This window comes from Equus przewalskii, chromosome 5 (genome assembly GCF_037783145.1).
Source record: "Equus przewalskii isolate Varuska chromosome 5, EquPr2, whole genome shotgun sequence".
In the NCBI taxonomy this organism is placed as follows: Eukaryota; Metazoa; Chordata; class Mammalia; order Perissodactyla; family Equidae; genus Equus; species Equus przewalskii.
Genome location: NC_091835.1, coordinates 59,863,211 through 59,878,095, shown reverse-complemented (window position 1 = coordinate 59,878,095; position 14,885 = coordinate 59,863,211). Strand labels below are relative to the sequence as shown.

The following is a 14,885-nucleotide window of genomic DNA, read 5'->3' as shown; positions in this document are numbered from 1 at the left end:
GGTCAAATTACTTTAAAGTTAGAATATATTCTCTATTCTTTCCTATTCTTCTAAAACCCATTTCTCTATAAAATTTTAAATAATCTCCCAAAAATGTTCCCTTGGGGCTGGCCCGGTGACATAGTGGTTATGTTCACACACTCCACTGCGGCCCAGGGTTTGTGCGTTCAGATCCCAGGCTTGGACCTTCACACCACTCATCAAGACATGCTGTGGCAGCATCCCACATACAAAATAGAGGAATGTTGGCACAGATATTAACTCAGGGCCAATCTTCCTCAATCAGAAAGAGGAAGATTGGCAACAGAGGTTAGCTCAGGGCCAATCTTTCTCACAAAAAAAAAGAAAGAAAAAAAATTCCCTTAATTTTAAATCAGACCTCTTGCAGAGATATAAAGCAAGCAAATCTTAATTTTTGCAATGCATTTTTGGCATTGAAAAAACATTATTTACCCTTATGTTGTCAAAAGAAGAGATTGTCCTTTGCAACAGGGCAAAGACTGTGTTTTGTTTTATGAAGTTCAGCAGAATGGGCAGAACACTTAACACCAATAACAGCAACATTGGCACAACTGCACTGTGTGCTGAGACATGCATGTATCAAGTGAGTTTGTAGATATTTAAAAACATGAACTTCTTTTTTGATTGTTTCCATAATAATGCCTTCCAAATCCAAGATTCCTCTCTGGAGGGGATAGGAGAACTCTATGAAATATAGCAACATTGTTTAATCCATATATATAAAACTAGATAATTACTATTAAAGAACCAGGAAGGACATGAGATCAGGAGGGAGGTTAGAGACCTAATTTGCCTCCTTTCTCCACAAAAAAGAAGGTACTCTTAGTCAGTGAAGTAATTTCACTGAGATCCTTGCTTTTCTACTTTTTGTCTTAGAACTCAGATTGAAAAATGAGGATGTGGTCTGGAAAAGGACCTAAGTAAGAACATGAAAGAATGCTAGTTTAAATATCTTGATCACTGTTGTCCTCTGGGTCTCTGGCTTTTGGACTTTTTGATTCTTAATGAATCTCTAGGTGCCCAAGCACAGATAGGGAGAGCCCCTTGAGGACAAGGAGTGTGTTTATCTAAGTAAGATGGAGGCTAGCCAGGCCATTGCCTGAGTGGAATATTTGTCTGAAGGGGCCACTGGAATAAAGGAAGAATGTGACATGGCTTAATCCAGGTCTTCTCATGAAGCCTAATTGGTTGCACATACACTGGTCTTGCTGCCCCCAAATTAGACAAATCTGGGCTTGGGGAGTGGGAGTTGTTACTGGAACTGACTTTGCCCATGTGAGTCACCATTGAACAAAAATTTATAGAATGTAAGCTAGAAAGATCATCTTCATGTCTCTGTGTGGCACTGGTGGCATCCTACTAAATCTATAGAATGCCTATTGACGTATCGTAACTGTGCAATGAACATCCGGGGAATGATTGAATAAAGGAATAAATCAACATCTCCACAGATTTGCTTTCTACTGCCAAATCAGTCTGACTCCTTATACTAATTAGGGAGAAAACTATTGCCTTGCTTGTACTAGATATGTCACATAATCCTCTTTATGTTGGAGATAAATATTTGTCACTTGACATGTCCTTTTTAAAAGAAATATTTTAACCCTGAAGAAGGCTCAGTAGTATTGCTGTAGCTAGTTCACTTCTGTTCCTTTGCTTTCTGACTCTTCAACTCAGAGCAAGTAAACTTTATATATAAATAAGTTTGGTCTGACAGAATTGTAAATTATACATTTTGGTACCTCTTGTGTAGTAATTGGTACAGTTCAGTTTTTAAAAATCTCTTACAGGGAGCCAAAAATTTAAACGTGATTTCCTGTAGCTTTCTATTGCTTGGAAAAGTGTTAAAGATACATTTTTTTTCATATTTAACTCTTCTGTAGGCTAAATTATAAAAATATTAATAAAAAAATCTTCCATTGCATGTAACAGTTTTCCTCATTTTATGAGTGAATTAGGTTAAACCATATGGAATTGTAATTTTGTAGGTCAAAACGTCAAGAGGAATTTCATACAGCAATCTAATGTAATGATAAATACTCTTAACAAAGTTGACTTTTAAGAAGTTTGCATTCTTATCAGCTTGGCAATACTTTGATTATTCCACTAACATTATTCTTATTACTTGGAAATAAACACAGTCCCTGCTTTTAAGAAGGTGTGTACATCTGTGTTGGCACCTAGAAATAGCCTCAAAATACAATTTCAGTAATAGTAAATATCTCTTTTCAGTTGAGTATTTCTTCTTTTTGCTATAAATTTAATTTAAGAATACTAGGAATGATTTATTATGCATTGAGAACTCAAATCTAGTTCTTGCTGTTCATGAAAAACTCTGATGATATAACTGGTCCCAGCATGTACATTTATATGAATTATTAATAGCTAGATTTTATGGCGTTCAGACTGCTAACTTCTTATTACTATGGCAACACAGCAGTACTTAGCTGTATGTTATTCTTAAACTTAACACATCTCATGCCTTAAATGGAGTTAATATTTCTGTGAAATTTTTGTCAATATTGTTCCCAATTAAATTCTAGATGACTATGAAATATTTAGCATTTTGGGTGATCATTCCAGAGGCTCCAAGCACAAAAACAGAGCTAACATTTCTAAATGCCTTCTCATTCTTTCTACTTTTGTCTCTAGTAAAGAGAAAAACATGGGTCCAGCCCTGTGGCCAAGTGGTTAAGTTCGCACGCTCCACTTCAGCAGCCCAGGGTTTCACTGGTTCAGATTCTGGGCGTGAACACAGCACCGCTCATCAGGCCACGCTGAGGCAGCATCCCACATGCCACAACTAGAAGGACCCACAACTAAAGTATACAACTATGTACTGGGGCGATTTGGGGAGAAAAAGCAGAAAAAGAGAAAAACAGAGAATAATATGAAAGTATACAAGTATAAACCCTAATAAATGTCCATACATTTTACCCAAACAATCATAAATTGTCAGATATTTAAATATTAACAGAAAAGTGGGGAGTATAATACAAATTATAAAAGTACCCCAAGACATTTGTAATTTAACTATAAAAAGCCATAATTTCTGGGAATGTATTTGATCTCAAATAATTTTGCTATTACAATTAAGAGTTTTAAATATAGATGCATTTGAAGGAATTCCAGATTACAAAGAAAGACAATTATGATAATTGTTTAAATAATGATAATTATTTAGATTATAATGTGATACCTATGGGTTTATTCCAGTATCTTTCCACAACAAATAAAGGTGATTCTAGATTTTCCTTAGGGAAAGTAAATTAAAACTAACTAGTGTTTCTTTTTTGATAGCTACTAATTATAAACAATTCATTTGTTGCTTGTACTAAGTATGTTGCATGATCCCCTTTCTGATGCGCCAGAACAAGTAAGCTAATAACATTCTGACGTGGTAATTGATCCACCTGAAATATTTAGAAGATAATCTCAGTAGGTCTATATATCTAGAAAGGAAAGTTTAGTAAAGGGTGCTTTAAGAGCTTATCAGTTATGTACTACTTTAGCAGGACTACAGGAACTTGAGCTAGCTCAAAATGTTAAATTCTAGGCCTTTAAGCTGGAAAAAGGATCACATGCAAATCAAGCATATAAACATTGGATATAGAGACCTTCACTTCCTTGTGCTTTGAAAAAAGTTTCAACAGCATCCCACATTTTCTTAGTATAGCCTTTCCAGAGAATTCAGTGGTAATTTTAACTTTATAATAATACTTTTAAAGAATTACATTAATAAAATCTAATAGAGTACCCTTAGTTGCTATATATGTCATTAAACACATATAGAATATGTCATTTTTAGCATTTCATATGATCATAAAGTGATAATTTAGGGAAAATGGAATTTTAATAAAGCAATATTTGTTGAGTTCTTGATGAATATATAATTTTATGAAATATTTTTGTATAATTTCATGATTTCCTTCACATAAATTTTCAAAGTAGCAATTTTTATAATCTTATTACATCATTTTGAGTAACAGCTCAAATAACAAATTATGTGGACACATTTGTATGTGGACACAAATTATGTGGATCACTTAGCATCACAAAATGTTTATGATTTCGTGTTTAATTTAAAATCTCATCATGACTAAATTAAAAAACTTAGTCGCTAGCTGGGGTCAGCCCAGTGGCACAGCCATTAAGTTTGCATGTTCCACTTCAGCGGCCCAGGGTTCGCCGGTTCAGATCCTGGGTGCAGACCTACGCACTGCACTTATCAAGCCATGCTGTGGCAGGCATCCCACATATAAAATAGAGGAAGATGGGCATGTATGTTAGCTCAGAGCCAATCTTCCTCAGCAAAAAGGGGAGGATTGGTGGCAGATGTTAGCTCAAGGCTAATCTTCCTAAAAAAAAAAACCCAAAAACCAAAAAACTTAATAGCTACAAACCATGTTTTCTTTTTTGTTTTGTTGTGTTTTGTCTTCTTTACTTTCTTTTTTTTTAAAGATATTTAAAATTTTTCCTTTTTCTCCCCAAAGCCCCCTGGTACACAGTTGTGTATTTTTAGTTGTGGGTCCTTCTAGTTGTGGCATGCAGGACGCTGCCCCAACATGGCTCGATGAGTGGTGCCGTGTCTGCATCCAGGATCCGAACCGGCAAAACCCAGCCACTGAAGCAGAGTGCACGAACTTAACCACTCGGCCACGGGGTCAACCCCTCTTCTTTACTTTCAAGAGTGCATATTCAAAACATTATTAGATTTATAAGCTCAATAAGAAATTAAGCATTGCAAAAATATAATTTGATTATTTTGCTTTGCCTTATACTTAGAAGCCCTTACAAGATAAATTTCCGTATCTGTTCATCAAAGAGAACTGACAGATTTCAAAAGACCTAAAGAAATTATAAATATTAAATTAAGCTTTTAAAGAAGTCGTAAAGTTTTGCTCCTCCAAACTCCTCTTACAAAGAAAGCATTTGGCTGCCTTATGAATATTGATACTTTTGATGTAAATTGCTCCAGTGAAATAATTGGTGCTCCAGTTACTAAAAGAAGATAATTTCTTGAGGGGCCAGCCCAGTGGCGCAGCGGTTAAGTGTGCACGTTCCGCTTTGGCAGCCTGGGGTTCGCCAGTTCGGATCCCAGGTGTGGATATGGCACCGCTTGGCAAGCCATGCTGTGGAAGGTGTACCACATATAAAGTAGAGGAAGATGGGCACGGATGTTAGCTCAGCGCCAGCCTTCCTCAGCAAAAAGAGGAGGATTGGCAGCAGTTAGCTCAGGCCTAATCTTTCTCCAAAAAAAAAAAAGAAAAGAGAGAAGGAAAAGAAAAAGAAATACTTTCTTGAGTGTTTAACAGAAGATAATTTCTAAAATCTATATAATTAGGTACTTATTTATTAACTATGTTGAGAATAAAAATTTGCTGTGGGATATAAAACCGTGAGTCTCTTAGCTGGCTAAATAGAAATTGTTTTGCATCTGCCCTTTTTTAAGGTGTTGCCCTTTCACATAGGTAGTGAAACTAAGCCTAAGTAGAAGTGCACTTTTTTGTTTCCATAACAGTTTATGGAATGCCTACTATGTGCGTATACTGTTGTGCTCTACCTTGCTTCATTTAAGCTTTATAAAAACCCACTGCTTCATTTAGTCCTCATAACAAGCACAATAAAGTAGGTTACTTTACAAATGAGGTAACACTAGCTCAGTTGTGTCACATTGCTAGTATAAATGGTGAAATCAGGATTCCAGCCCAGAACTGTGTTTCCAAAACTCATTATCGCCATTGTGACTCTGTACTATCTTTCCCGAAAGGTGGATATAAAATATGATTTCATCAAATATTGCCAGTTAATCAAGTCTTATGGTAGAATCCTATCGAAATACTTGTGAAATGAATGTTCAGATGTATTTTAATCATTGTTATGTGTTGTGTCATGGCTGATCTGTGCATCGAACTGTATCTGGGGTTTATGCTAAGGTGGTAGGATATCTATGCTTCTGATTTACCTTAAGTTGGAACTGGCATCACTTTGGAAAGCAGCGAAAGTACTGTCTCCTAAGGTTTCTTTGTATTTCTTCTAAGTCATCTCAGAGTACCTATTGAAAAACTGTTCATTGGCTCTGGCGGCCAATTTCTATTTTATGCTGCTATTATTATTACCAGATATTAATTTAAGATATTGTCACATTATATGAATGCTTAAGATGATGTAAATAAACAAATAACTGCGTGTCCTAATTCTATTTTTTAAAAATATATATGGTTAGACTGGAGAGGGAAAGATAAAGAAGAGGGGAGGAGGGGAAGACATAGGGTTATCGTAGGAGAAATATGACCAGAAATGGTGCAGCCACTTTGGAAAATAGCTGGGCAGTTCCTCAAAAAGTGAAACAGTTATCCTATGCCCGTTTCATAAGCAATCCCACTCCTAGGTGGATGCCCACTATTCATAACAGCCAAATAGTGGATAAAAGGGAAACACCCATCAACTGATGAATGAATTAACAAAATGTGGTATACCCATACTATGGAATATTATAGAACCATAAGAGGAATGAAATTCTGTTACATGCTACAGCATGAATGAAGCTGAAAACGTTATGCTAACTGAAAGAAGGCTGTCACAAAAGACCACATATTGCATGATTCCATGTGTATGAAATGTCCAGAAGAGACAAATCTACAGAGACAGAAAGGAGATTGGTGGTTGCCAGAGGCTGGGAAGAGGGAAGAATGGGGAGTGTCTGCTATTGGGTATGGAGTGTCTTTTTGAGGGAAAGAAAATATTCTAGAGTTAGATAGTGGTAATGGTTGCATGAGCTTGTGAAAATACTAACAATCACTGAATTGTACATTTTAAAAAGGTAAATTTTATGAAATGTGAATTATATCTCAATTTTAAAAAATATAACCAGAGCTTCCGTATGTTTTCAAAGACTCCATTGAAAAATCTTATTATATGAATATATGTCTAATTAAAATATGAATATTTTGATTTTCAAATATTAGTTAAATCTGTTATAAAGTAACCGTGTGCTGTCTTTCCACTAACTCATTTTCATATTATGGGAAAATAGGTAAACAATTGACCTACAAAACATATTTTGTATTTAAAACTTTCAACTCTCCCTCTCTCTCCACACACACACACACACACACACACACGCTCCTATACACACACATCCCTTATTTTTTTTAAGTAAGTTGCAGTAATCACAAAATCTTCACTCCTAACTACTTTAGGATATATTTTCAAAGAGCAAGGATATTCTCTAACATAACCACAGTACATGATCAAATTCATGAAAATTAACATTGATATAATATTATTACCTAAACACTTTCCATATTGAAATTTTGCCAGTTGTCAAAATACTGCTCTTTACAGTAATTTGTTTTTCCCTAGCCAGCGTCATACATTGCATTTTAGTTGCCATGTCACTCTAGTTTTTTAACCTGAAAGTGTTTCTCAGCCTTTCTTTGTTTTTTATGACATTGATATTTGTAAAGAGTACAGTTATTGTTGTATTTTTAAAGAAAGTTCCTCAATTTGTTTGTCTGATAGTTTCCTCCTGATATGATTTGTTACCCATTTTTTGCAAGATATGATTTCCTCCTGATATGATTTTTTACCATTTTTTTGCAAGAACCTTACCTATATTAGTTTCCAAGAGCTGCTGTAACCAAAACTTTGGTGGTTTAAAACAACAGAAATTTGTTTTTTCACAGTTCTGGAGGCCAAGAGTCCAAAATCAAGGTGTCAGCAGGGCCACGCTTCTTCCGAAAGCTCTAGGGGAGAATCTTTTCTTGCCTCTTCCAGCTTCTGGTGAGGCTAGGAGTTCTGTGGCCTGTGAGAACATAGCTCCAATCTCTCCCTCCATCTTCACATGACTTTCTTCCCCGTGTCTCTCCTCTTCTTATAATGGCACTTACTGGATTTAGGGCCCATCTGGTAGTCCAAGATGATCTCATCTTGAGGTCCTTAACTTAATTACATCTGCAAAGACCCTTATTCCAAATAGGGTCACATTCACAGGTCCCAGGGATTAGGACTTGGGCTTGTCTTTTTGGGTCCACAATTCAACGCGCTATACTACCTAAGTGGTATTTCCTTCTCACATGATAATGTGAGGATGCACCAAATGTAGATAGAGCTAGAATAGCTTTTTCTATTTCTAGACAGAGCTAGAAATAAATTTTTTTATTTAAAAAAAGATCATAAATTCAAACTGATATTCTAATTCAAATTAAACATTATAGGTTTTTTTCCTTCCCTTCCCACATCCAATATTTGTATCTTCCTTCCACAGTGAGAACCCTAGCTCCTAACATTATCAAAATGTCTGCTTATTTGGTCAATCCTACAACATACATAAAATAGATTCAGAATTGCTACACCTATATATCATTACCAACAAGAAACTTGCCAAATAAGGTTCAACGTTTCTATGTGGTTCTTTTTGTCTTCAACTGAAATTATGTAGCCAAATTCCAAAGCTACTTGGATCAGTTCCTCCTCCCTCTTCTGTGTGGTTATGTTATTCATTTGATATACCATTCAGTTCGTTTGTTTCTGTTTGTATTCGGTGTTAGAGTTTTTTCCCTTCATCCTTATTGGTCTAATTTTATATATTTTTTAATAATTACACTTCGACATGATTCTGAAATGAAAAACTATTTAGAAAGGCTACTTAGAGAGGTCTCTCCCTCCCCTCTTCATTCTGTCTTGTTTCTCCCATCTCCTGTAGGTAACCAATTCCATTAGTTTCTGATTTACCCTCCCTGTGTTTCCTTTTATAAATATAGGTGAATAAAACAATATTTTCTTATTTTGCTTTCATTTTACATAAAGATAGTATATTATATATCAGTAGTTCTCAAGTGGAGATGGTTTTGTCCCCCTGGGGACAATATCTGGAGACTTTTGGCAGGGGGGGTCACTACTGTAGTGGATGCTACTTGCATCTAGTGGATAGAGACCAGGTTGGCTGCAGAACATCCTAGAATACAAAGGATAGCCCTCAATAACAAATAATTATCTGATTCAATGTATCCATAATGCAGCTGTTGAGAAATCCTGCTATACATCTACTTTTGTACTCTGCTTTTCAACTTAACATTATATTGTGGAAATCACTCTATATCAATTCATAGAGATCTTCCACGTGCTCTATTATATCTGCATAGTGCAGGTACTGTAGTTTATTCAATTAGTCTCCTTTGTATAGGTATTTAGGTTGTTTTCAATATTTTGCCATTACAAATAATGCTGCAAGGGATAACGTTACGCACTTTTTTGTTGGTGGTGTTATTTTTGGGAGTATATCTTCAGAGTAAGTTCCTAGAAGTGGGTCAGAGACCAAATGATAGGTGTTTGCCAAATCCCCTCCAAAGGGTTGTACCATTTTGCATTTTCACTGTTGTATGAGAGTCACCTGTTTCTCCAAAGGCTTGCCAGATGAGTGACTTGTCAAGCTTTTGAACTTTTGTCAATCCGTTAAGAAACTCAGTATAGTTTTAATTTGCATTTCTCTTATTATGAATGGCTTTTTTTTTTAAGTTTTGTTTGTTCGCATTGCTGGGTCAAAACCTGAAATTTTGTAATATTTAACCCAAATAATTTTAGACAAAATAGAGAAGCAATGTTTATAAAATACAATAAAACAAGTATGTATTTCTGTGCTGAAAATACCCAACTATTTCTTGTAGAAACTTTTTGTGTGGCTGTGTCTCAATAAATTTTTAAATGAACATAGTGTATTTTCCTGTCATGCTGGAGAGAGAAATACTCATCACCAGATAATAAATATAATCCTAGAAATATGGTATTTAAAGTCAGCTCTGGGGGGCTGGCCCCATGGCCGAGTGGTTAAGTTCGCGCGCTCCGCTGCAGGCGGCCCAGTGTTTCGTTGGTTCAAATCCTGGGCGCGGACATGGCACTGCTCATCAAACCACGCTGAGGCAGTGTCCCACATGCCACAACTAGAAGGACCCACAACGAAGAATAGACAACTATGCACTGGGGGGCTTTGGGGAGAAAAAGGGAAAAAAAATAAAATCTTTAAAAAAAGAATAAAAATTAAAAAAAAATAAAGTCAGCTCTGGAGTTTTCAGAGCATCGTGATGTCACACTGAGTAAACTAAAATGGCTTTGTCCTAGCATCCTCATGTGCTTGGTGTTTTGCAGGCCATACATGTCTCTTGGAAGTCTTCGGGATCAAGTCATTTATCCTGATTCAGTGGATGACATGCATGACAAAGGCTATTCAGACCACGATCTGGAGTGTATTCTACACAATGTCCACCTCTATCACATAGTTCAAAGAGAAGGAGGTAAAGTCTATTTTTTTAATGCATTTCACTTTGCTTTTAAAAAATAAACTTGGGTAAATAGACAGTGGTTTAATTTGAATATATGCTATTGTTGGAACATTACCACACAAGTAAAGATGGCGTTTACAGCTTGTCCGTTATTGACATTCTCTTTCTGCTCGTGCTCTATTTCATGCAGCACACTGGGCTTTTTATTAAGTCTGCTGCTAGCATTTGAAAACAGGTATTTTTCTTTTCATATTTGAATGTACAAGTGTCCCTAAGGCCATTGCCATTTTAGATGTATGTAAAGTTTGTGACGGAAATATTCTCCTGTCAAACTCTCAGCTTATATGAAACTTAATTTGAGAAGTAGGTATCACATGTCACAGAACTTCTTTTTTGTTTTCAGACCCGTAGTCTTACCAATACATTTTTTTCCTCTCTCAAGCAGCACATAGAGAATTAGATAAAATATACAAACTTCTGTACTGTAGTTTTTCAGCATAAGGCATTTTTGAAAGAGTAGGAATAATGGTTATCCATATGAGCTTTAAAAAAGAATTACTTTCGGGCCAGCCCGGTAGTGCAGCGGTTAAGTGCGCATGTCTGCTTCGGCGGCCTGGGGTTCGCCAGTTCGGATCCCGGATGCGGACATGGCACTGCTTGGCAAGCCATGCTATGGTAGGCGTCCCACATATAAAGTAGAGGAAGATGGGCATGGATGTTAGCTCAGGGCCAGTCTTCCTCAGCAAAAGAAGAGGAGGATTGGCAGCAGTTAGCTCAGGGCTAATCTTCCTCAAAAAAAAAAAAAGAATTACTTTCTGATAATCGTACTTTCAAATAACTTGACAACATATAATTTGATAGCCTAGAAAAACTACTAAAATAACAAGCTAGAATTCTAGGTTTAATTTTGCGTGGGTTTTAGGTTCTATTTCCTAGCCCTTGTATATTATCAGAAGAAGCAGAGAAGTACAGTGATTAAGAATGTGAGCTTTGAAGTCAGAGTTCTGGAATCAAATCTTAATTAGCACTGTTCTCTGTATCTGCAACTATAAAATGAGGATACTATCTACCTTATAAGTATTCTGTGAAGATTAAATAAGACTCTATGTAAAGCATTTGGAACAGTGGCACATTGTAAGTGCACAAGAATTAGTAGCTAATGGTAAAATTACTAGTTGTAATGTTCATACTGTGATATACTTTATGTGATGGTACTTGATATTTTACATAGCAATTTCACATATATTATTCCATTTGATCCTTACAATAAGCAAATGAGGCAGGCAAGAGAGGTATTATTATATTTATTTTTATGGTATTTGTAATATCATAATTCATAAATGCTAAAATATGGAAAGCAGGTTATCTTTTTGTTTCATATGGTCAACTGCTTCCCAGTTTTAAAACACTGTGGCAGAATAAATGCTACATGTTAATCTTGGGTAAGTTATTTTGGGTAAGTTTGAAATCCAATAATGCTAATAGAAATTTATAATAAATATGGGATATTCTATTCTTTTAGAAGTCATCAAGAAGTTCTAGAACTGTTTTTAAGAATATTCCAACCTTAATAATGTAGCAGTAATTGTTCTGGTTTATTGAGTGCTTACTATGCAGAATATAACAAGCAATTTACATTGTCATCTTACTTAATGTTTCAATTGCCCAATTATGTGGGTTTTACTAACTCCCTTTTACAGATGAAATTCAGAAGTTTAGTAACTTCCCTAGGGGTCCACAGCAAGTGGTGGGACAGAGATTCAAACACAGATCTGCCTTGAAAATCAGTGTTCTATACTAGGCTTTGCCATGGTGCTATGCTATCTCCTAGCTTCTTAGACACTGACAAGAATTGTTATATCCTTACACATTAAAAAATTCCAAGGAAACCCACTTTACCTGCTTAATCCTTAAAACATGAAATGTGGGGCCAGCCCCATGGCCGAGTGGTTAAGTTTGCATACTCCGCTTCGGCAGCCCAGGGTTTCGAGGATTGGAATCCTGGGCGTAGACATGGCACTGCTCATCAGGCCATGCTAAGGTGGCGTCCCACATGCCACAACTAGGACCCACAACTAAAAATACACAACTATGTACCGGGGGGGCTTTGGGGAGAAAAAGGAAAAATAAAATCTTAAAAAAAAAGAAACATAAAATGTGTTTTTAAGTGAATTAGGAAAGCATTTAAATTTGTAAAGACATCACTTACTTTGGAAGAAGCTACTGAAATTCTGTTTAGACTAGCTAATACTTTGCTTAGAGAAATGCTTTGCTTTAGTAGAAGATGCAATTAAAAACTATGTTTCATTCCATCAAAGAAATAGAAAGGAATGGAAGTGTTAACAAATAGGCATGAACTAAAGCGGTTTGTATGTCTGTAAGAAGCAGGACATCCATTCTGTTCTTAGGTGGCTTTGTCTCACTAAATCAGCATCAAAGGTGACACGATGGCTCAGAGTTCTGACTTACATGTCCTATGATCAAGCAATATTGCCTACTAAAACTTTTGGGTTTAGTGGAACAAAGGGCATGACTTATTTAAATATGTAAAGCTAAAGTTTCCTTTGACCCAAATACTTGTCTTTGTGTCTTCTCAGTTGGCAGGGGGCAAAAATTTTTAAGCCCAGAATATTTCTCCACAGTGTAGCAACCTGAACCTATTTTTAAAATCCTCGCTTATGTTTCATAAATGCCATAAAATTCAGTCAGAGAGAAAATTTTATTTCAACAGTTTTCACTAGAAGCAAGAACTTTAAATCAGATGGCATTTTGAGATTCTTTCCTAATATAAAATTATAAGGATGTGTTTTTAAATAGAGGGAGAATTCCTGGAAGTTTACCCAAGAAAATGAACAGTGGTCCCCGCTGGAGAGTATCACTGGGAAATAGGGAAAATCTCCTTTTTTGACCCAGTGCACAAAAAACAATGAAGTTCTGCTTTGTATTTTCTTTCCCTTTGACGAAGTTTATTTAGAAATTTTAATAAAGGTGAAAATTCAGCTGAGAAAGAAAAAAGAGTGCAAAGAGCCTGGATTTTTTTCCAAATGGGAAAATTAAGCCTTTAATACTTGGGATTTGGAAATGTTATCCTAAGTTCGTGTGTCAAGTTTTGGCAGTAATTTTCCTCTGAAAATCAGGCTTTGCCTAGTCTGCTCTGTTTTCTGATATTCCCACTTCAGAAAAATATTTGATATGGCCATCTTTCTAATAGGCCCCATGGTTTTGTTTTTAAGTGACATTTTTTCTTATTACAAAATTAAGATAAGCCGTAAAAATAATAAATCAAAAGTTTTCCAAATGTTGCAAAAAGGGGGAACTTCTAACTTTTAAGTCTCATAATTTCATTCCCAGAGGGGTGCATGTGTGTGTGTGTGTGTTTACAGAAATGCAATCATAATTTATATATGCATATATGTGTGTGTATATATCTAACATATATGCTGCACACAATATATATGCACATATAAGATTCTGGAACTTGGTTTTTCATATAAAAAATATTCTGGGGGCCTGGTGCCATGGCTGGGTTATTAAAGTTCTGTTTGCTCCACTTCACCAGCCCGGATTCACAGGTTCAGATCCCAGGCAGGGCCCTACTCCACTCACCAACCACGTGGTGGAGGCATCCCACATGCAAAAAAATAGAAGAGGTTTGGCACAGATGTTAGCTCAGGGCAAATCTTCCTCAGCAAAAAATAAAATAAAATAAAAATCTGGGTACATTTCTATATCAATAGAAGCCCTAGGGGCCGGTCCCATGGCTGAGCAGTTAGGTTCGCGCGCTCCACTTCAGAGGCCCAGGGTTTCACTAGTTTGATCCTGGGCGCGGACATGGCACCGCTCATCAGGCCACATTGAGATGGTGTCCCGCATGCCACAACTAGAGCAACCCACAACTAAAAAAATTATACAACTATGTACTGGGGGGATTTGGGGAAGAAAAAGCAGAAAAAAAAAATAGAAGCCTTGCTTTTTGAATAAATATCCAACAGAAATTCAGTGGTTAAGATGTTGTAAGAGATGGCATAGATAACTGTAGCAGTGTGGAGACAGACCTACTTGTTGATCTTTTCTCCTGCCACCCTCCAAAGTAAGTATAAGTATACCAACTCTTTGGAGATATTCAGAAACAAACAAATTTTAAAAGTGTCAGTATTTAGAATTCTTAGAAGATGTTTTGTCAATATAAGGAATTATTACCATTAAAAAATATCAAAGCTAAAATAAAATGCTTATACATGTGACTTTGTAGTTTATCCAAGCATATATTTTGTAAAATATCAGGTTCTTTGTGTTAATAAATTAAACTTGCCAGGAATCACTTGTCTGGGGCAAAAACAAAAACAATTAAACAAACGCATTATAGAATATGTATGTGTGTTTTTTTAAGGATGGGATGCTGTTATGGACTGGAAAGATGTCCTGTCAGGAGGGGAAAAACAAAGAATGGGCATGGCTCGCATGTTTTACCACAGGTAAGTATGGTATAGCCAGCCCTCGTGGTCTAGTGATTAAGATTTGGTGCTCTCACTGCTGCAGCCCGGGTTCTCTGTCAAGGAACCACACCACCCATCTGTTGGTTGC

The 14,885-nt window shown here is 36.2% G+C and overlaps 1 protein-coding gene across 9 annotated transcripts in view; it reads left to right on the top strand.

The window, feature by feature from the left end:
* ABCD2 (ATP binding cassette subfamily D member 2) overlaps positions 1 to 14,885 on the top strand; it is a 57,833-nt gene that overhangs the window by 27,667 nt on the left and 15,281 nt on the right. For 7 of the 9 annotated variants that reach the window (XM_070619401.1, XM_070619393.1, XM_070619394.1 and 4 more), the window contains 2 exons: positions 10,168 to 10,313; positions 14,692 to 14,776. In XM_070619401.1, the coding sequence (XP_070475502.1) occupies positions 10,168 to 10,313; positions 14,692 to 14,776 (231 nt within the window). The remainder of the gene's footprint in view (positions 1 to 10,167; positions 10,314 to 14,691; positions 14,777 to 14,885) is intronic. The other 2 variants (XM_070619395.1, XM_070619396.1) reach the window with 1 other exon arrangement.